Genomic DNA, 23560 nt, shown 5'->3' on the forward strand with positions numbered 1-23560 from the left:
CAAAGCCCTGGTTACTAAAACTCGAGCATGAATAGTAGTTACCAAGGCGGGCACTGGAGGGCAGAGAGTTGGAACCCTGGGAGGCTCGCATCTCAGAGTAGTCACTGCAGGCCCTGTGGCTCAGGTCCAGGCTGAGGCGTCCCTGATGTTGGACACTGTGAGTGAATCAGAGAGAAGAGGGGCCTTGGAGAAGGGCTAAGAGCAGACATGACCACCAGGGAGAAACCTTCCCTGAGACAGAAGCGTAAGGTGTTCTTGCTTTTTGCCTAGGATAGCAGACTGACACTAGCCGCTTCTCACAGCATCTATCAGGACCTGTCAGCAGCAGAGAGACCACACAAGGGCCAGGATGGGGGCTGGATGGACAGGGAGAACAAGACTCTGCCTTGAGTGGGCATGGTCTGGGGGAGGCTGGATGTACACTGAGGGTCCTGGATAGAGCAGGGTTGTACCTCACTCAGGACATCATGCCCAGGAAGTCGGGGCTAGCAGAGATCAGCCAGGCACTATTCACACTGACTGGCCTGGAGTCAGTCCCAACAAAGTAGTTTAGGTTGTGTAGTGATAACATCTCTTCCTCCACCTAAAACTCCTCGTCCCATGGTCTCCCCTGTAGGCCTCTCAGAGTTTGTGCCTTAGTCTGGGCCTCCCCTGACTCACCGGCAAGCTCTGCCTATGCTCCCAGACACCCAGCCCTCAGCCCTGCAGCTCTCCTTTCAGAGGCTCCTCCCAAACTTTTGTTTGGGCACTGCTGTTTTGCTTTTCTTGTTGAGGCATTAAACTCAGGGTACTGTGCATGTAGGCACGTGTTCAACACTGAGTCCAACCCCTATGGCTGGCCATTACTGTTCTTCTAGTCACAACAGCTGCTCTTATGCTACAGTATCCTCTGCAACCACTCAGTGTCCTAGACACCCTCTTTCCAATTACAGCCCAGCTGTCACCCCATTTCACTTTCTGAGGGTCACTTACCACTGAACCATGTATACATCTGTCTGCCTTCCACACTGAGCACAAAACCCATGAGTAGAAAGCTGCCTTTCAAGTTTACTACTGTCTGACCAGAACAATTGGGGCATAGTAGGTGCTCATTTAAAAAAAAATTTGCCAAACAAATGAATAGGGTGATCCTGAGCTCCTTCTCCAGTTTTTCTTAATTTCAGGTTTCTTTGAATACCAGGGTGTGCTCGCACAGCATCCTTTAAGCCCAGTTCTGCTTCCTCAGCTCTTTTTTAGCAAGTCAAGAGGCTTCTCTGTTCACAGGCCTCTGTATGAATAGCTCCACAACCAGGAAACTGGACAGCTGGTCCTAAGGATAGTATAGGTGCTTTGACATACCTGGAAGACAAGCTGTGGGAGCCAGCATCACGGGGCACGGGTGGAGAACCACAGGGAACCACTCTGTGGCTGCGCACAGTATAAATGGGGTTCCTCAAAATGGAGCTCACAGTGGTGCTGGGAGTCATACTCCGGGGAACAGTGCCTAGAAATGAGCTGGGTTAGAACGGGGGCTCCAGAACACCAGACAGCACTGCACTGGCCTGCTACACCCTCCCACAAACACCAAACAGCGACAATCTCTAAGGAAAAGGGTTTTAGGTAGAGTCTTTTAGCCACCGAATTTGCCGTACGGCTTTGACCACTGGCCTTTCCCCAACCCTAAGAGAGGACTGACCCATCACAATGAACGTATCCAACAGAGGCGGGACCAACTACCTCAATCACAGACAGAATACACGTGACAATATCCCCCCTTCCAAAGACTGGACACCCCTGGGAGCCCACACCAACCCTGCTCCCCGGCAGCTTACCCACAGATGGCCGGTTGGGGTAGAGTAGGGGGTTGCCAGGCCGGCTAGCATGCCCCAGTGCGTATGGGGACCAGTCCTGGGCCTCAGGGGAGAGCTCCCCGCTGACTGGAGCACAGTCCTGTTCCTGCAGAGTGGAAGGCAGGAGGAAGTGAGCACTGGGCAGGTTTGGAGCTGGCTCTGCCTTTCACTAGCTCCTCCCACTCAGGCTAAGGGGTGACCAGGGCGAGGAGACACTGCCCGTCCAGTTGCCCGACACCTGCACAGATAAAGGGTTTCCTCTCCAGACCCACCAGAGAGAGAATGACTGTGGGGATGGTAGTTGGGAAGGCATGTCAGATCTGAGATGCAGTGAGCAGTGTGCACTGTGCCCTAGGAGTTTCTGCTCGAGGCAGTTCCCCTTCTAGAAACGAGCACACACCGCTGGTCTACCACCAGCTTCAAATGTGTGATTTATCTTCCCCAAACGCTCTGAGGCAAATCTGTCGCTTAGTTTTGTTTTGTTTTGTTTTGTTTTCAAACAAGCTCAAAATTTTCTTTAGAAAGCAAACCGAGCATTATGCTCAGGCAAGTTCTCTTAGTGCCACTTCCCACTACCACCCATGTCCTATGACCTTTTTCCATCTCCTAGAAGGGACCGTTGCTCACCGGCAGCCGCCTGCCACCCTATCCACTCTTGAAGGCACAAATCAACAACAAAGGCACCGGTTCTGTACAAGCCCGAGGAACTGTGGGGGTGACTTTGCAGGCTCCCACCCCAGCTGCTCCAGCCCCAGCCCAACCTCTACCTCCAGGCACTGAGCAGGGATCACTACTGGAGAGATCTTGGGCCGAAAACTAGGGGCAGACTTTGGTCGGCGCCGCTTCTGCCCCAGCTCGTCCACTTTCTGGGAGGTGAGGTCTTCATCACAAGGCTTCTTGACAGGCAGGTAGGAGGTGTCTCCGTCCCCTTCAGAGTGGTAACTGGAGGCGATGCGGACCCTGGCCTTCCGAGGAGGTGAAGCGTGCATGGGCTCGCTGGGGTCCATGCTGGGGGGTGGGGCACTTGGAGGACTTGTGGAAGGTGAGCTGCCCACCAAAGTGGCTTCTGACTCAGAACTGGTCTCCAGCCGGTGTTGGAACTTGATAGAGTCACTTCTCCTGGGGGGCTTTGGGGGTGTCAGAGACCCTTTAGGGGTGTCAGCCCTCTTGGAAGGCTGGGGGGAGTGAGTTAGCCCAAGGCCTGGAAGCAGGTAGTCTACTTTGGGGGGTGTCTGTGGACGCTTGAAAGTATTTGGGTCAAAGATGGACTTCCTTTGCTTGGGTTTCTTATACACAGAGAGCTTCTCAGGCCCTGATGTGGAGCCAAGCACAGCCTTGGGCCAGGTCCCACCACTATTGGAGCCCTCAGGATCTATCTTGTCCAGGGGAGCCCCTACTGTCCCACAGGGGCCCACCTCAGTCTCAAAAGACAGCAGTGGCCGCTGGCTCTGCACGTCCACAAGCCCATAGCCACGTTCTGCTGAGGTATCAGAGCGGAATGAGTTCAGACTACGCTCAGAGGTGCTAGGACAGGCCTGAGGGGAGGCTGGAGAGGAGGCTCCAGAGAAGGGCTTGTACAGAAAAGAACTGCTGCCTCCAGAATGATCCAGCTCCTTCCTGTCCTCCAGCCGATCAGTGTAGAAAATGTCTGTCTGCGTGGAATTATTGTGCTGTAACAAGTTCCGTTTGTTATGCACCTGGACCTCTGGGCCGTGGGCTCGGCAACTCAGCATCCTATCTGAGTCCTTGATATTTTCAAAGATGTTCTGGCCACTCCATGAGGAGCTCTGGGGAAACACCTAAGCCAGGGATGCAGAGGGGCAAGAGAGAGACAAGGTGAGATTTGGTTGCTTACAACTGCTGTTGGAAACCATCCCCAGAAAGGAACGATGAAAAAGAACAGCCATAGCTCCTCAGCAGAGACAACAGACAGACACACAATAGGCATAAACAGATGCACGTACATATACGTTAGCGTCTGAGTTTTCTAGTGAGCCTGACCACGCAAACCTCATGAGAGCAACCAAATCCTGTTGGCACTGAGCATTTATCTGCAGCCACCTGCACAGTGTGTAAGAATCATTAAGCACAAAGGTAAATTATTCATGGTAACCCAGGCAACAGAAAACTAACCAGGGCTAAGAGGAGAGCTCTCACGTCACAAAAAGACATAGAAACATAATTTGTAAATGAGCAAGCCTATGTGAAAAGGTGTCCAGCTACATGATATTCTAGGAAAGGCAGAGGCCTGGAGTCAGTAAAAGGACTGGTGGTTCCTGGGGGTCTAAGGAGAAGTGGAAATGACTAAGCAGGACCCAGGAGACTTTTACAGCCATGAAACTACTCCTTTGGGGTTGCATAGCAGAAATTCACCTTGTAATCCACAACAGTAGCAAAACTACACTAATGAAGTTATAAAGTAGCAAGGAAAAGAATTTTATAGTTGGGGTCACCACAACACTGTATTAAAGGGTTGCAGCATTAGGAACTTTGAGAACCACTGCTCTAAAACCCATAGAATATATAACATCAACAGGGAGCCCCCATTAAGCTATACAGCAGTGATGGTGCATCATCTGTACCAAAACCAGGGAAATACAAGGTGTCAAAACCAGGGGAAACCTAGGCTATTTCTCCACTAAATCCCAAGGTCACTGCCAGGCCTAAAGAACCTAACTATGTCTAGGACTATTGGATCATTCAGTCCTGACTGAAATGTACCCAGCTATTCTCAACAGAACTCAACCTCTACCCAGTTGGTCTTCCTACATCCTGCTTTGGAAATCAGTACACTCTCGCCCAAGGATCCTGGTGCTTCTTAGAAACAGCTCAGGAGCATGAAACTGAGGCTTCTTCTCACCCTCCCAATCGTGGCAGAAGTGCCCAGTGCCCACCTTCAGAAGGGAGAGGGTCAAGGAGTCTTGACAGCTGCGCAGCAGAGATTCACATTCATTCAGAGACTTATTGTCCAGTGCAATGCCATTGATCTAGAGCCAAAGAAAGAGCTGGTCAGGCCTATTGATGGGGCGGCCTCAGTGATGCTAGGCTGCCAGGCCAGTGCCTGGGCCCTGTCAATCCCAGGACTCCTTATATAAGGAGCCAAGCTCAGGGATTAGTGGAGAAAAGCAAGACCCTCACCAGCAGCACCTGGACCTGGATAAGTATCTTCTGAAGCAAGTGGAACACAATCCTAACTTCACACTAGGTGGTACCAAAGCAAAGAGAACAGACCCCAGGGAGACATCCTACTGTGTGCTATCAGCCCACTCCTTCATGCATGAGTGGCCAAAAAATACCTATGCCTCCCTCCCGGAGGTGGGTAGAGAATGGAAAGGAAAACATGGCTATGAGAAGCCTTACAGAAGGTACCACATGAAATGAAGCACTGCCATTGTCAAAGAGAATCAACATCTTGTCCTAGAATCTGTCCTTGTCCCTCACAGACAGTCAAACTTTCTCTAAAAAAGCATGAGACGTGGTGAATGCCTATGCTAATCACGGCAATGCCTGATAATGAGAAGAGCTAACTTTTGGGACCCAGAACACTTGGAACACATCTGCATGTAAGTGTACCCATCCAAGGACACATTGTCACCTCCATACATAAAAACTAAAAAGAAAATATCTACAGAATGTGATTATCTTGGGAAGGGCGATTCATGTGCATTTGCTGGTACCTTGTCTCCAGTTTTAAGAACTTTCCCCGTGACCATGCTGTTTTTAAGGAGTGGTTCTCCTCAAATCTGAGGAACACTGGCAAGGGTGTGTAGTGATGAGCTCTTTCCATTATGTTTAGTGAGGCTGACGGGAGAGCTTACTGGTAGCCATTGAGCACTGCTTACAAATGCAGAGATACCCACACTGGACTGGCATAACACAAGCTGCCATCCCTGAAGACCCACGTGGGGGCTGCAGATGTGCTCCATGCAGACAGCCTGCCTGGCACACATGACAGTCTACACCACTAACATCCCCAATACCACTGCCTGGTTAATTATATCAATTTAGAAGGAACCACAGGAAGAGCTGAGAACATTAATCTCTCTAGGTCGTGAGGTCAAAAAGAAAATGCGAGGTGAACAAATGAGGATGCTACAGTTCCTAATGAGCTATAAAACAAAACTATAAAATACAGTAAAACTGGAGGTGGGCATGCTTGAAGCAGTGCTGGAAGCAAACACACTAAACTGTTAACCATGGGAATGCACAGGTGGCTCCAGAACCAGATGGTGCTTGTACAGAACTGCAATTTTACATGTGTGCCACGAAAAGGCACATGTGCTTCCACATCAGCAGGTTGGTCTGAAGATTGACACTTGCAAGCCCTGCTACTCAGCAAATGCCCACATTTCTCAGTTAGTGCTGAGATTAGGACGTCCAGAAATAGCTGTACTACAGGTGAGGCTCAGTGTGGGACCTCGGACAACAGCAGATGGTGATAACAACTATACGTCATTGAAAGGAGGCAGTTTTACATATGCACAGTCAAGCAGCCCAGCCTCGAGTGAGGTGGGTTCCTACCTAACTACCGTTAGTGAAGACAGACTTAGAAAGCATCTGTGATGTAGAATGCAAATCACTGATCCCACTGTTGTGTTTAAACACAAGGCTAGAACCCTATACATCCAGGTAGAGTCTTACATGAGCATTCGAGGTCTGGGCTGAAGCACCTTCCATGTGAGGGCAAATCTCTAGGAGAATGACTACTTTTTGCTCTATGTGTTTTGTTTTTTTAAATCATGTGACCATTTTATAGCAAACAGGTTTTATGTTGGTAATTTAAAAAAAAAAAAAACTAATAGAGTAGGCATACTGTTAGGTAAAAAAGTATATTTAAACCAGACACAATCACTCTGAGGCAGGAGGATTGGATTGCCACATCTCCTCTCAAAACATACATACATACATCCACAGTTGGAAAACAAATCACAGATGTTCATTCCTGGAGACATCCACATATTGAGGTGTGCTTAAGAAAGGCTGGATTTCCTTCAGTGTGCAGCAGCGATAGAAATGATTCTCTTCTTCCTCCTAGACTGTTCTGTTCTTCCTAATGTTCTACAACATACACTGTCTCAGTGACTCAGCACTTTACTTAGGAAAAAGGGTTTCTTTAATGTTCATACCGTGCAATACCCATGACCTATTGATCCAGGCTCCATGCCTACACTTAGCAGACATCTCACTCTGTTCTGGAGACTCACCGCAACAATCCTGTCTCCCACGGCGAGGGACCCCTCTTTGGCAGCCGGGCTTCCAGGCACCACAGCAGCGGCATACACTCCGTTCTCCAAACTGATGCCACTGTCTACAAGTCACAGGAGGGTACTGGATGACCAGGCCTGGCTGTCCCATCCCAATTCTGCTGACTAATTTTATCAAAGGGACTGAACCCCATTCTGCTTCACCCCCACAGGGAGTTAATCACACCCCCATCTGGTGAGTCAGGCACTTGAGACTCAGATGACCTCCCACCAGGAGAGCACCTGGGCTGCATTAAGACGCCATCAACAAGCATCCCTGTGAAGAAGGTAATCCTACACACACAGTCTTCTCCAGCAGAAGGGACGTCTGCCTTATCTTGAGGCCTACTACCTTTCTGTCCACTGAGGTTGATATGCAGAGGTGTGACGACTTTCCCACCCAGGGACTTCCTCCGCCTCACAACCATGTTGATGGCTCCCTCTCCATTGAGGAGCGCCTTGATGGCCTGTTTCTTGTCCTTGTTGATGAGGTCCACATCATTGATTCTCAGCAGCCAGTCGTTGACCCTGAGGAGGGACAAAGTCAGGCAGGCACCCACATAGATCCTGGGACCGGTAGCTGCCCCTCATGGCTATGCCCATTTCCAGGCAGAAATAACAGCGAGTAGGTTCGAACCCAAACTCATCAGGGTTGCAGCTGGCATCAGACAGATGCTGGTGTTAGCCTTGCCTTCAAATCCTGATTCTGCCACTTACTAGCTGTGAAACCTAGTGTCTCATTGTCCCCATCTGTAAGGTGGGGCAATATCTACACTTGCCTAAAATTATAAGGATTAATGATTACAGTGTGCACACCAGTACTTGGCAGTAGTTAGAACAGTGTATCACTTGATCCTCCAGTATTTCATGAATGTGCAGATGGTGGCACATCCTGCTCTCACCACACTCCTGAGCTCCTGCTACCTGGAGAAAAGCCAGATTCAGGGGGACCCAAGAGGAGGTTTCCTTTAAGGCCATTCCAGCTGAGCTTCAGACAGCTCTGTGGGTCCTCAGATACTAGAACACATTTATTTTGCTGCCAGCTGTCCTCCTCGGAGTGCTCTACATTGAGTGGGAGGGCCCCTACTGCACCCTAAGGGCTGGACTTCCTTGGCTCTTACCTTAGGCGACCATCAGCAATGCTTCCTTTGTCCACTTTAGTAACAAATATGCCACAATCCCCTGGGAAACAAGGCTCATTCACACCTTCTGCCATGTCAAACCCAAGTGCTTTCAAGTCAATATCCTCCTGTCAAAACAGCACCAGCAGATCTTTACCAAGCCAAGAGAAGAAAGACCCTAAACCCCAAGTGAGGCATCAGTCCTTGAGATGGACACGTATGAACAGCTGTACCTGCCGGTTCTAGCCACTGCAGATATCCCTGTGAGTATTGCCCCTGGCCTTTCACTGGGGCTTCTGCCTTCTATGGGATTTGTCAGCACCACCATGAGACACAGTAGTGTAGCCCAGCTTGGACAGTGTGCTGGCTAGGCTAGTCTTATGTCAATTTGACTTAGGACAGAGTCATTTGGGAGACGGAAACATCACTTGAGAAAATGCTTTGCATCATACCACAGGCAAGACTATTAGGCTTTTTCTTAATTAGTGATGGTTGGGGGAGGTATGGCCATTCCTGGGTGGTGGTCATGGGCTCTATAGGAAGGCAGGCTGAGCAAAATATGGATAGCAAGCCAATAAGCAACACCCTTCCATGGCCTCTACATCAGCACCTTTCTCCAGGTCATGCCCTGTGTGAGTTCCTATTCTGACTTCCCTTGATGATGAACAAAAAGATATGGAAACAGAAGCCAAATAAATCCCCAACTTCCCCAAGTTGCTTTGGTCATGATGATTCATCCCAGCAATAGCAACCCCAACTGGGATGGACAGCTACAAGGAAAAGATGCTTTCTATCCGGGGAAAGTAGCCATGAAACAAGAACCAACAGGGGCATCCTCTACTGCCCCAAAGTCCTCATACCCAAGAGAGAGGACAAGCACAGGCACCCAAGGCTGCTCACCGTCTCTCTCACAAATTCCACAACTTCTGTTTCCCACTCCATGGAATCCGTGTCGATGGCTGAGTCATGGGAACTGTGGGCCATCAGCTGCCGGAACCGGGCCTCCTTCTCCAGCTGACATTCCATTTGCTCCCTGTGAACAGAACAGCTGTGGCAGTGGCCCTTTTGAAGGAGAAACCCCCACTGAATCACAGTTCAAAACTAAGGTAGCCATACCTGAAGGCTCTGTCCCCTGGTATCCAAGCTTCCGAGAAGCTAGGATAAAGCTTTCAGGAATTATCAGTGGGTTTCCATAGTAGTGTTTTTTAAACACAGAAATTCTTCCCAAATTTACCTAAACGCTCAAAGCAATTTAGGTCAAAGGCCAGCAAGAGGCCTAGAAATGTAGCCCAGTGGTGGAATGGTTATCTAGCATCTACAAGGCTCAGAGGTAGAACTGTGATGTTAGGTTTCTTGTTTTGCTTTGTTTTGAAGACAGGGTCTCACCGTGTGGCCCTGGCCATCCTGGAACTTGCTCTGTAGACCACATTGGGCTTGAATTCAGAGATCTTCCTGACTATGCCTCCCAAGTGCTGGGACTAAAGGAGTGTTCCATCATGCAACTAGCTGATTTGTCTTTCTTAAAAAACAAATCATGGGTAGGGAGACATGTTCAAGTGCCCAGGGCAGCCAAAAGCATTGGCTCCGGGTGGAACTGGAGTTACAGGGGAGGACGAACTGCCTGGCATGAGTACTCCACAAGAGCAGTGCATTCTCTTTCATCTAATCTTTTTTTTTTTTTTTTTTTTTTTTTTTTTTTTTTTTTTTTTGGATGCGGGGGGCCGAACCCAGGGCCTTGCGGTTGCTAGGCAAGCGCTCTACCACTGAGCTAAATCCCCAACCCCGAGCAGTGCATTCTCTTAACACTGAAACATTTCTCCAGCCATGGCGTTAGTCTTGATCGTCAACTTGATTCAATTGAGAAATGCTCTGGCTAGTCAGCTGTGAGCATGTCTATGAGGCTGTCTCTAGAGACAATAAGGGTCCTAACTTAATCTACAGATCAACCCTTTCTTCAGTTCCTAATATGACAGCATTATTGCGAGATGGTGGAAAGTAGAAAGTGGGGACTCTAGAGGAATTGGGTCACTGGGATGATGTCTTTGGGGTCAAACCATGCTATGCCCCAGCTCTGTCTTGAAGTCCCTTTGCTCTCATAGTAGTGTTTTTTAAACAAAGAAATTCTCCCCAGATTTATCTGGAGGGTTACAGCAATTTAGGAACTTGCTCTGTAGACTGCATTGGCCTTGATCTCAGAGATCCTCCTGCGTCTGCCTAGAGGTTTCTTAAACCCCATTAAGTGAACAGCTGTTCTCCACCACATGCCCTCCTAACACCATTGTGTTCTGCCCAGAAAACGTGGGGTCAGGTAACCATGGGCTACAAAATCATGAGCAAAAAAAATTCTCCTCTGTTGGGTTGTTTGTGGCAGGTTCTATGTTGCAGACACAAGAAAAAATGAATTTAAGGATGTTTACCTAAAATTCAGGAGGAAGAGATTTAGGCTAACTAATGCCATCTCTGAAAGGAAATGCAAAGTGAGGGATGGTGACACAGCCTTGTGGATAGATAAGCATGCCCTGCAAGCCTGGAGACCAAAGTCCTATCACTGGAACCCCCATTAAATAGCTGGACATGGCAGCATGCATTGACATCAGGCACTCCTACAGTGAGATGGGAGGAGGAGACAGGAAAATCACCCGGAGGTTTGAACTGAGCCAGCATCATGAGGAAACTAAAGAGACCTGTGTCAGCAAGGTGGAAGGTGAAAAGAGAACTGGCTCCTAACTGTTGTTCTCTGGCACACGTGCTCTCCCTCTCCCTCTCCCTCTCCTTTTCCATGCCACCCCGCCCCACACACACACACAAATAAATAAATAAAGTTTTAAAGAGACTTCCAGGAGAGGAGTCACTCAGTTGAAGACACCCTCCCTCTACTGCAGTTGCAATGGAGTTTATGTGAGGATACATGGATCAAAGCTATGGAATAAGAGCCCCAGAAATGCCACCGAATGATGTAAAGGTACAAAAGTAATTTGAAAGTGTAGTCCTCTAGCTATGATTTGAAGGGGTCTACATCCAAAGTTTAACAAGGGAACAGGTAGGGCTGGAGAGATGGCTCAGTGGTTAAGAGCACTGACTGCTCTTCCAGAGGTCCTGAGTTCAATTCTCAGCATCCACATGGTGGCTCACAACCATCTCTAATCCCAGATCCTGGGAACTGGATGCCCTCTGCTGGCCTCTGCTGGCACTTGACTTGCATTCATACAGATACATACATACATATATACATACATACATACATACATATATACATACATACATACTACATACATATATGTATATATAAATAAATAATAAAATAAATCTTTAAAAACTCCCCTCAAGTAAACCTCATACCTTTTTAATTAACTCAAAAATATACCATATATTCAAATGACAGACAGAAGAAAACCACAAAACATTTTGAAAGAAGCCATGTATGGTGGCACACTTCAGTAACTCTAACACTGAGGAGGCTGGGGCAGGATAATAATGAGTTCAAGGCCGCCCTAGCTACATGGTAAGACCCTGACCCAAAAAACCAAAGGCTAGGAGTGTCTGTCGCTCAGTGGTAAAATGCTTGCCTAGCATCTTAAGGCTCTGGTTCAAATCCCAGGTCTAAATAGCCTTGAAGCTGAAGGTCAAGATCTTTTCTTTTTTTTCTTTTCTTTTTTTTCAGAGCTGGGGACCGAACCCAGGGCCTTGCGCTTGCTAGGCAAGCGCTCTACCACTGAGCTAAATCCCCAACCCCATAAAAAGCCTTTTAGATGCAATACATAACAGAGTTTTTAAAGTAACAACTTGGACTTCATCAAAATTAAAAACTTAAATTATGAGGAAATTCAGGAAAGAGACATGGGGGGGGGCAAGAACACATCACAGAGCGGTGACTGACACGCAATGGCCTGCTTTCTAATCTCTGGCCCAGGCTGCCTTTAGTCTGTCCACGCTGCTGGCTGACACATAAGGGACCTACTTCTGTCTCCCCAGACTGTGGCTGCCAGGCTGTAGCTTTGCCTTAGCTGCTTCTCTCAGGCTATGGGACGCCACCCCGACTAGAACAGTGTGATGCCGCCCAATGCTCCACACTGATGCTCAGGATGGTCCACCTGTTACCACAGGGGATACCCATGCTTCTCCAGACTGCAGGTCCCCAGGGCAGCACCACAAACATCCTCAGTCCAAGTCACCAGGGAGAGAATTTAGCAGAGGGGGTGTGGAAGCGCAAGCATGATGGCCGAACAGACAGAAGCCAACGCTTTTTCTATGCTCTGGCTCAAGCAAAATGGAGACCCTCCTTCCAAACCACACTCTGGAGCTTCCAGCGTTCCCCTTAAAATGGGTCTGTCTTTCTTTTCTATTTCAGTGCTAGATGAAGTGAGAGACTTGGGAGTACATTCCTGCCTGGTGGGGTTCCACACCTAACTCCATCCCTTGTTCCTCGGCAAAGGCCTGCCATGTTGCCTCTAAAGCCCTGGACTACTGGAGTATCCAGCTCTCTCTGGTGTAGGTTATTTAATAAATGAAGCTATTGATCTTGATGATATCACCGATTGGAGGAAGGAAAGCTGCCACCCCCTTCTGAAAGGGTCTGCTCACTGTGAGGTTTCAGTGTCTTCTATGCTTGCATGCGTGAACGTGTCCCAATGTCCTCTAATCATATCAGTTCTAGAAACGTCACATGATGAACAGAGCCACTGCCTCCTGGGTAGAGTCTGAGTCTAGACTATAGAGTCATTGGGCTCTGGCAATTTCAACTATAAACTCTGAACTTTATATTTTCCATCCACAGCTAAGGGCCACCAACTGTCTAAATGGCCCTCTTGGGGGTTGCTGTGATTGAAAGGAAGGTTCCCAGTGTCCAAACAGTCTTACAAATGAACATCTACAGAACAGACTACCAAGTCATGGTGGCAACTCCCTGAAAAACATCTGCTGCTACTTCACTGCTAAGTGTGTGCCTCTCTCTTTCTCTTCCTATGCACCCTGAGCAACATGACTACAGCAGTATGGTGTGTGTGCTTGGGTTAGTGCTGTTTGCTTTGCGCCTCTCTGCGGCCAGGGCAGATGCTCAGTACACTTCTTGGTGAGTGAATAAAGGAATGGATAAGGAATGGGTGAACTATAAATGATGCAGGCATGTCCACCCTCAAATGCACTGCCTAGGAACAGGTCCTTCCTTCCCATGTGCCTTAGTATTTGGTGCTTGCCCTGTCTCCATGAGCTGTGGACTACCAACATTCAAACCCATTCCTCGCCTAGCACAGTGAGTCGGAGTGAAGGGACACAGTGACAAGTTCCTACAGTGCACTCAAGGACAAAAAGGGAGAGGGCATAGTCAAGACAGAAGCCCAGCCCAGGCAGGTAACACCCAAGCCTACTTGAGTTCTTTAAGTTCACGGCTGACATCGTTCTTCTGCTTCCGAGTGTCATCTAGGCTACGAAGGGCTTCAGCCAGCTCACTCACAGCTCGATCTCGCTCTCTCCTCAGGTTGTCACACAGGGTCCTGGTAGAGAAAGCAGAGGTCAAGGCTACTGTGAACAGAAAGAAGGGCCTGTGGTCTATACCCTACCACCTGTCAGCCCTTACCTCTGAGTCTCAGTCTAAACAAGACAAGTGCAAAAGGAGTGCATGTCCCCACCCAGACCAGTCCACTATGAAACCAGAGACACCAGTCAGGCCTCAGTACCCATGTGCCTAAGGAATGAGGCCCGTGCACCACACACTCACTCTTCTAGCAGGAACTCCAGTAAGACCCCAGCCCACTTGGTAAGCTTCAGTGCTCCAACAGCCATAAGTCCCCTAACGAACCATATACAGGACCTTCTACCTATGTCACTATCAGGCTGAGGTACACTTAGCCAGGACTCAGCTCTCTGTCTCTGTTTGGGTGCAATGGAGAAACATGATGGGACCCAAACCATTTCATCTACTAGACAGGACATACAAGCCTACATCAGGAGGGCCTGTGTTTGGCCATCTCCAAAGTAATGTGCCCTACAGATGTTCCCCATCCCTCCACAGCCTAAAACCTTTACTGCCTTCATCACAGTCCAGCTTAGGAGGAACACGAAGAGCAAATCAGAGCCGGAGCAGCCAGGAAGCACCCAGAAGACCTTAATGCTCCTCCCATACCACACACCAACCATTGTTAACATCTACCTTCGCTTCCTGAGTCTCCCTGCCAGGGCACAGGCCTGTCCTTTTATAGTCTCGGGGGTGTTCCAGAATCCCTCAGTGACCATCTTACTGTCCCTCCATGCCTGGTTCTGCCCCGGCACAGAATCTTACCCACACTCCTTTGCTTCTATGCAAGACCCTCAGAACTGAAACTCAAGGACATTGTCATCCTACTCCTTAGGACTCTTCAGACCAGGACCTGGTCATACCCAAATCCCTCCTCAGAGAATGCACACGGGCACAGCGTTCCCTTCCATCTGCAATGTTCATGCTTCCTTTCCTGCCAGAGAAACTGCACTCGAGCTTCAAGTTCTAACTCAAATGTGCCTCGGAGACTTCCTTCCACCCTGAGTAGCCTGCTTGTCCCATGACAGCCTGAGGACCCGGATGTCACCTTCATGTACTGTCCTGCACTCTGACCTACAGCCCCTCCTAGGTACAGACACACAGAAGCCTCCTCTAAGCTCTTACTGCTCGGGAGCCTAAGATGCTGGCACAGTAGATGTCTAGCAACACAGAAAAAAACAAAACACATTTCACGAAAATGGCTTCTAAAGACAAAGGTAGCTTTGACCCGAACATAGTTCACACTCAAGATGTCTAGAAGTGAATCAGGAAGGAAACACAATAGAAAGCTCTAAAGTCAAGAGGTGAGGTGAGAATCAGAAGAGGTGAGGGGGAGAAGGGAAGAACCATAGGCCCTGTCTTCTTCTCTGGACAGATGGCCAATGAATGTGACCCTGCTAATAGACCTCAGTGCACAAAAGAAACACAGGGCCATGCTTGCCCAAGAGCACCTTACCGGATGCTGTCACGCTCTGCCACAATCTTATCCCGCTCCTGAAAGGCCCAGTCCCGCCGGCACTTGGCCACGTCTGCTTCCTGGAGTGCTTCCTTCAGCTCCTGGCACAAAGCCTTACACTGCTTTCGGAGGACTTCCACCTCTTTGTTGGCTCTCCCGGCATCCATGGTCACTGTGTCTTTGATCTAAGGGAAAGAGGTCAAGGGGTTACCCGCACATCCAGGTAAGTGGAAGGGGTTACCCGCACATCCAAATTGCAAAGCTTGCCATCTCAGAGGCAGGGCTGAGGACTCAAGGGAAACATTTACATCTGAAACTCTCCAGCATTTGACTCCCCGTAGGGCACTTCCCATCTATTAAGGAAGCTGGCCTCACTGAGCACAGGAGGGCACAGGCACAGACAACTGATGCTGGAGAATGGAGTAGCTCTCATCCATGTCTGCCTGTCTTTGATTCCTAGCCACTAAAACAAATTACCCTAAAATACTGCTCTTCAGACACTTTGGTGAGATAAGGGTAAGGAGATTAAAAGTAGCTGTGGAACTAGAGAGTCAAGACAGGCCAACTGACTGACCTCTGCCGAAGCCCTCAATTTTGTTGATGACACAGTGTGGGAATCTGGCAGTGACGTGCCCACAGTCCTACCCTTGCTGAGAGACCATTTTCACTAGTCTTCCTCTCTACTGACCTCTACACCAGTTCCCACCCCAGGAACTCAGCCTGGGGTCTCACATGGCCATCCTTCATGGTCCTGAGACCCCAGGAGCTGCTGAAGCCCGTGCTTTGGAAGACAGGGGCTGTTTCAGAAGCTCCTCACCTGAAAGGGGGCCACCAAGAAGGCCCAGAGGCTGCACCCCACTCCCCAGCAAGCACACTGCCGAACCAAAGGTCCCAGGGACAGGGTATTAGAGGTGTGTGGCAGAGAATATAGCTTCCAGGTAGGACAGTTGTTTCTTTTTGGACAACTTCCCTCTAAATCACCATTGGCTGGCTGCACAGCAGAGATGGGCTCCTCATACACACACAGGAAACATTGCCAGCCAGGGTACTTCAGATAGCCCTTCTATACAGTGCTCCACTGAGGGGAGCAAGCAAAACCTGGGAGAACTTCACAAGAGGAATCTCCATGAAGACAACACTATAGTCAGGGAACCTGATGAACCAGAAGGCCTACCCAGCTCACCCCAAACAGGTGACCAAACAATGTGGTCATCACTCCCTAGAGCCACAGCACTCCAAAGAAGCACAGGCTTCCTCCTGGCTAGTGTCTAGTTGGGGTATGAACCCAGAACTGCAGAGAGGTGGAGAATGTCAACTTGTGGTGGCAGGTCCCCGGCTGCTTGCTGATTCAGAACTATGCCCGGAAAAGATTCCTACCTCAGCTGACAAGCCACCTGTCACTCAGCCAGCACCCCCTGCATAGCCTCAGAGGACTGACTCCAGACTAAAGGACATGCCTGACTGCCTGAGTGCCGAGTACCAGGGGCTGAAGGCTGAGGCTCGCACGTCAAGCATCCACGTTAATGGTGCTCACTGCTGGAGGCCAGCACCAGGAGGTCCTGGGTGCTCTTCATACTTCTCTGTGTAGCTGACCACAGCCTGTGCATATGACACAGATCATTTCTGAAATCTGAAAGCCCCAGGGAGCAGGCTTGCTGTCTTATCACAAGCTCACCTTATAGGTATTCAACATCCCATGACCTTTTTAGTCTGGTGACCAATTTGGTCATTCTCCAAAGTGTTTTTTTTGTTTTGTTTTGTTTTCTTGTCTTGTCACTGTGGTTTTCTGACTCGATATTTACATCCCCCCATTTGCAATAAGACTATTCTCAGATATAGGATACAAAAAGGAACAGGTGAGCAATGTAGAACATTTATCAAACTCTAGTGCATTAAATTGGCCTTAGGGAACTCCTTTATGGATTGGTGTGGTAATATATGCCTACCATCCCAGCATTTGCTCTCAGGAAGCGGAGGCAGGTAGAACTCTGTGAGTTCAAGGGCAGTCTGGTCTATATAGAGTTCCAGATTCCAGGCTAACCAGAGCTACAAAATGGGACTCCATGTTTTATATGAAAGGAAGGGAGGGAAGGAGTGAGCGGAGTGAGGGAGGGAAGTAGGTTCCTTTACATAATTCTCTTTTCTAAAATTTCATCAAACTTGGTGAGGCAGGTAGATAATGTTGTTGCAAGCAAGGCCCCTCTCCCCCTCCCTCCCCTCCACCTTTGTATGGACCTGTCATTATTAGTCCATTTTACCTATACAGCTACAACAGGTGTGTGCTCATTCTAAACGGGCAAAAATAAAACAGATTCCTGTCACCCTGACTCTCTGAAAAAACAATTGCTGTGTTTTCTGTTTGTGTCACTTGAAGACCATCCCTCAGGGTCAAATGTGACTATCGTATATATCAGTTTGCAGACTAGGGCACAGAGGCAAGAAAGAGATGAGAGGTCATGTGACAGAGGGGCCTCAGTCTCTCTCACTCTCCACCTCTACCAGGGTACAGAAGGAGCCATTGCGGGTAGAAAGGCTACTGGTGGGGGGATTGATGTTAGTTGTCAACTTGACACACATAGACTGAAGGACTGCCTTCATCAGACTGTTCTGTGGGCGTGTCTGTGGGACACTTTCTTTCTTTTTTAAATAGTTTTTAGATTGACTGTGTGTGTGTGTGTGTGTGTGTGTGTGTGTGTGTGTGTATTTTGCCTGCATATATGTACATGCACTGCATGTGTGCCTTGTGCCCACAGAGCAGAAGAGGATACTAGATCCCTTACAGTTGGGGTTACAGATGGTTGTGAGCCACCATATGGGTGCTGGGTCCTCTGGAAGAGCAGCCAGTGCTCTTAAGCACTGAATCATTCTCCCAACATTTTGGGCCATTTTCTTGATTGCTAATTGGTATTGAAGGGTCCAGCTCACTATAAACGGTACCGTCTAGGCAGGTGGTCCTAAACTATTTGTGAGCCTGGGAACAAACCAGCAAACAGCATTTCTTGGGGGTTTCAAAGAAACCTTGCTCCAGCTTCCCACAATGACGACTAAAACCTGTAAGAGGAAACCAACCCTTTCTTCAACAAGTTGTTTGGGGTCATGGTGTTTATCGAAGTAACCGAAAGAAAACGAGACAGGCAGCCTGATTACCCGCACCCCCACACAACCCACCCACCCCGCCTCATGCCTGGTACACAGTGATCACTGTAGATCACCCATCCAGACCTTGCTTCCACTTCTCACATACCACTTTGCTCACCCGCATCCTAACAGACCTACACGGAAAATGAGAAGCACAGAAGTATAAATCGAGAACAGCTTTGATGGGAGGAGTAGAGGGATACTCTAGTATTCCCAAGCCTAGAGACTTTTGTCAAAGCCACAGCATGACCAGAGGGCAGACAGCAATCTCTATGCCTGTCATTTATATCCCAACAGGGCACACCTGGACCAGAAAGGACATTGATCAGTGGTGAGGTACAGCGGGTCAGGCAGGAAAGCACACGGGAGTTAAACTAAAGGCCCAGTCCTGCTGCTAATGAGTACCTCAGTCTCCAGCTCTTGAGGGACTATCCCAGAGAGCCAGGCTTTAGAACAAGGCCTAAGGCTCAAGTCAGCAGAAAGCTATATACACAGGAACTTGGAGTGTCCTGAGAAGAAGGCCAGAAGCTCCTGAGTACACAAATGGCTGCTGGACAAAGGCCCCTGAGGGTGCTCTTCTGAACCCATGGGGCTATTAGTTCTGTGCAGCTAAGAACTCTAGAGTCTGGGAACTTGGTTCACAGAGTCAATTCAAGACAATTCAAGATGCTCTGTGGTTACTCATATGTAGCTCTCCACTTGACCATAAAGAACAGCACATTCCTCCTATAATCAAGCTATGCTGTTTTCAAATGAACAAACAAACCAATGTCAGTGTCACAGCATAGGTGGATAAACATGGCCTTGTGATGACTTAATATGCAATTACCTCATTCTATACATGGACATAATACGGCCTTGCCACCTGTGTACCTGAATAAGGTCATGAGACCAGCTCAGTCCAGGAGGTACCTTGCACCCAGGTGCATGTCCTCTGATGTCTTCCTGTATCCAGGACAATGGCCAGCCATTCTGACCCATTTCTCCTCTGGACCCCAGACTAACGTCAAATACCAAGCCTGAGCTCCACAGGGACCCAAATGGTATCTTACAACCCAGCCTGTGAAGAGAAGGCCCTGCCGCTCAGACCTTCTCATTCAGCCCTCAAGAACTCTGTGGCCACCTTCCCTGCTGGGCCACTGCCTACCTGCCGCAGGGCTTCCACCTCCTCGCTGGCTGCCTTCTTCTCGGATGTGCTGCTTTTGAGCTTGGACTCAGCCAGCTCTACCTCCGTCTGCAGCTTGTCCAGCTCAGAGATGACCTGGTCGCGCTCGCTCATGATGAGCTTGTACTCGCTGTACACAGCATCCCGCTCCTCCTTGTATTTCTCCGACTCCTTGGCAGTTTTCACCTGCTTGCTCCTCAGCTCCGTGAGCTCAGACTGCAGCAGCTCCATCTCCCACTGTAGGTCCTTGTTCTGGGCTGTGGCCTTGCTCAGCTCATGGTGGATTGTCTCAAACCTGGGGAGGAAAATGTGAAGTGGGAGGGGCGGGAACCTGCCATGTCAGCTGTGAGACTGCTGCCCCCAGCACCAGCCCCGCTGTGCGAGACAGTCAAGCATGAAATTTTGACTGAGGTCATTCTCACCCCCAGAGAGAATGGTCACGGAGTACTAGTGCCCTGGGCCTGGAATGTTTCTCAGCCTTTAACAAATGCCAGAAGTTGAACTGAGGACTGCATGCTCTTTACTCTACTAGAAAGAACAGCACATTTCTCCTACAATGAGGCTACATAACTTTGGGGGAATGGACAGACAGACAGGCAGACAGACAGACAGACAGACAGACAGACAGACACACACACACACACACACACACACACACAGCCAGAGTCACAGCATTAGAAAGACAAACATGTGACTTATAACAACCATCTCATTTTATAGATAGACCTAATTACAGCCCTGCAACATGGGCACATGAACAAGGTCATGTGGCTAGCTCAGTTCTCCTGCCTAGAAGACTCCTTGCACCCAGGCAATATGTAAGACAGAGCCCATCACACAAGAGCAGCATTTCCTGAGCTATGTGCCTGAGAACACCAGTCCTTCAGGAGCCCCAGCACCAAACAACATGGGCACATCCCCTGAATCCTGCAGCAGAGACACTAGTCTGGGTTCAATCTGGCAATTCATAAATCTACTTATATCCAGAGAATTTTCACAAGAAACCAATGAATACCTCAGGGAGTCAACACGTGGCAGAAATGTGCATTGTCCAGGGTGGGACTCATGTATCTAAAATCAATGGTTCTCAATAAAAATGAAATTTCAAGTGACATACTGCCCAGAATAATCGCCTTTCCCATTTGCAAGGTGCATGGCCACTATGGAGAAAGAGATTTAAAGGGAAATCCAAGAATCAGGGTACTCAGGGCACAACAGGATACTCACATGGGAGAAAAGGAAATATTTCATGGCTAGTGCAGTATCAAACACAATATTCTCATTGACTGGAATACACAGTGTTCTGAGGTGTTTCTCTCCTGGAAGCCTTGCAGATGACAAGAAGCCCACAAAGGACAGGAGCCTCAGACAAAGAGAGCCCAATTTACTACCCCCAACATCCACTGCCCTGTGGCCAGCCTGGGCTCCTACCTCCTCAGAGAGAGAGCACACTGGTGCTGTAACTGGATGGCCGTATCCCTCTGCTGGGTCAACATCTCCGTCTGCTTTTGCAGGCGCTGGTTCTCTTCCCCAAGCTGCTCCAGGCGGCTCAGGTCTGAGTTGTGCATTGCAACCTTCTCGCTGTACCTCTTCCGCAGAGCATCGTAGTCCTTCTTGACTACCTCCAGCTTGTCCATGGCCGTGTCGTACAGCTTATTGAGGATCTCTGATGAGCCATTGTGCTTCAGTACCTGAGGACCCCAAGGACCCATGTTTACCAAGGAGCAAGATGGACAGAGCAGGCATCTCCCTTCTTCTCCACCCTCACAGGGTGGTGGTGGTGTGTGTGTGTGTGTGTGTGTGTGTGTGTGTCTAGTGCTACACTCACAGGGGCCTGATACATTTAGATTCATTCCTTCTCAAATGTTTGTGTTACAGAGAATTCTCAAGTACTTTGGAACAAACCATTCTATGCGCAAGAAGGCTATAATGGCTAGCCTGAGACTTCTGTGTTTGGAAAAGTCTACAGTCAAGGCTGCCTCCTGCCTAACTGGCATCCAGGAACCTGATGGTGATGGTGATGATGAGCTATTGTCAAGGTGAGACCAGATCATATGAAGGCTGCAACTTTGGTCTCTACTAAGCATTAGTGGATTGTGACCAGCACCCAGGAAAATCTAGGTCTGCCTGTCCACTGTCCTTCCCAAGGACTAGAGTGCCGTATGAGCTGTCGTACCTCCATACTGAAGATCAAATGTATCTGGTATGACTCCTCTGGCAAACAACATGGGAAAGCAAGACCTGATTTCCCCAGGATTTATCCCCTGTCCTTTTTTCTTCCCTGTGCTGACTTCGCCTTTTGTGTCCTGTGGCTACAATTTTAGCCAGTGGGTATGATTATACACTGAGTCTTGTTTCTGAGTTTGAGCAGGTCACAGAACCTCAGAGATGATATTAGAAACTTTCTAAAATAAGGGCATAAAATGTCCAGTATTGTTCTAGGCATTGTCGGTATAGAGCAGGAAAGACTGTGCCTTATGGTCTGTTAGTAGCAGTGCCAGCACTGGGGGAAAGGGACCCACCTATGGAACAAGAACAATGTCCTCCTACGTTGACATTGACTTTGAAGAAAATGAAAAAGAGGAGAAAGTACCATGTACAGAAATATGCTTCTGAGCAGCACAGAGCGACAGAGGAAGGCTGTAAGGGAGGCTACCACCTGGGGGTGGCTTTCTAAGAAAGTGATTTCTAAGTGAAGATAACAAAGACAAGAAATTAGCCAAAAAGCATGGCTATAGCCAAAGGCAGAGACACTAGTGCAAAGACTATAAGGGTAAACACACAATGTTACACGAGAAACAGCAGAAGAGGATGCAGACTCAGTAAAACCCAGTACACATGGAGGCTTACAGAAGCATGCCCAAGTCCAGGGCTCAGAGGGAAGGCTGAATCCTGGGGATACCGCTGACTGGGAGTCTAGACAGAGCATGGTGGAGCACGCCTGTCATCCCAGGGCTCAAGCAGGCTGAGGCGACAGCAGGATCTAAGTTTGAGGTCGACTGAGCTACATAGCAAATATGCCATCCATGGCTGTGTAGTCAAACTCTGTCTCAAAAACAATAACCAAAAGACAAAACACCAAACCAACCAAACAACCCCAACCAGAAAATCAGAGAGAATCTGAGCACAAGAATCCATCCTACTGTGAATTATAGGAGCTCAGCTTCACCGGGGTGCTGTTTAAGAAGAGAAAAACAAAGCAAGACAAAGCCAAGCAAAGCAAAACAAAACAAAACACTAGCAAACCTGAGAAGACTGGGTTTTCAGGGGTTGCCTGCTGAGCACCACTCAAAGATCTTTAGCCCTTGGTGACTCACCACCTCTGTGGGTTTGCTTCCTTATTTCTCAAATAACAGGACAAAACTGGAAAGGCTGGCTTGGCCCCTGCAGCTCCTACAGCCCAAGAACAACTTTGTTCATCATGTGGGCCCTGAGTTATCAACACCATCTTTGTGGCCCAGACAGTCACAACCTTGAACCGTGGGACATTTCCTCCAGAGACAGACAGAACAGAATCTATACAGAAGGAACGACTGATTCAAAAGTCAGAACTGAGAGGGAGAAATGGCTCTGTGATTAGAGGACTCAGTTCCCAGCACCCATATGCTAATTCATAACTGTCTGAAGCTCCAGTTCCAATACCCCTTTCTCCACAGGCCTCCACAGGCACTTCACATATGTGGTATGCATACATACATGTAGGCAAAAGACTCATACCATACACATAAAATAAAAATAAATCTGGGGGGGGGGGAATGGGGCTCTAGAGAGATGGCTCTGAGGTTAAGAACATTCAAGACTCTTGTAGAAGATTTGGGTTTGGGTTCCAGCATCACAATGTCTGTAACTCCAGCTACAAGGGATTCAACACCCTCATCTGGCCTCTGTGGTCACCCACAGAGGGCGCCATATTCGCAGAATAAAAACTAAATATTTTTTAGAAAATATAATCACAGAGGCCACTGATCTCTCTGTGTGTCTCTGTGTCTCTGTCTCTGTCTCTGTCTCTGTCTCTCTCTCTGTCTCTCTCTGTCTCTCTCTGTCTCTCTCGCTCGCTCGCTCAGACCCCAGGGCTGCAAGGCTGTCAGAAGTCAGCTCC

At 48.7% G+C, this 23560-nt stretch overlaps 1 protein-coding gene across 2 annotated transcripts in view; it reads right to left on the bottom strand.

The window, feature by feature from the left end:
* Dlg5 (discs large MAGUK scaffold protein 5) overlaps window positions 1–23560 on the bottom strand; it is a 107734-nt gene that overhangs the window by 21724 nt on the left and 62450 nt on the right. For both annotated transcript variants that reach the window (XM_032918379.1, XM_032918380.1), the window contains 13 exons: window positions 20893–21152; window positions 19444–19756; window positions 15159–15343; window positions 13557–13682; window positions 9094–9226; window positions 8194–8321; window positions 7425–7600; window positions 7034–7137; window positions 4724–4816; window positions 2597–3628; window positions 1812–1935; window positions 1339–1483; window positions 43–155 (listed from right to left, as the gene is read on the bottom strand). In XM_032918379.1, the coding sequence (XP_032774270.1) occupies window positions 43–155; window positions 1339–1483; window positions 1812–1935; window positions 2597–3628; window positions 4724–4816; window positions 7034–7137; window positions 7425–7600; window positions 8194–8321; window positions 9094–9226; window positions 13557–13682; window positions 15159–15343; window positions 19444–19756; window positions 20893–21152 (2932 nt within the window). The remainder of the gene's footprint in view (window positions 1–42; window positions 156–1338; window positions 1484–1811; window positions 1936–2596; window positions 3629–4723; window positions 4817–7033; window positions 7138–7424; window positions 7601–8193; window positions 8322–9093; window positions 9227–13556; window positions 13683–15158; window positions 15344–19443; window positions 19757–20892; window positions 21153–23560) is intronic.

The sequence above is a fragment of the Rattus rattus genome, chromosome 12 (genome assembly GCF_011064425.1).
Source record: "Rattus rattus isolate New Zealand chromosome 12, Rrattus_CSIRO_v1, whole genome shotgun sequence".
Lineage (NCBI taxonomy): Eukaryota > Metazoa > Chordata > Mammalia > Rodentia > Muridae > Rattus > Rattus rattus.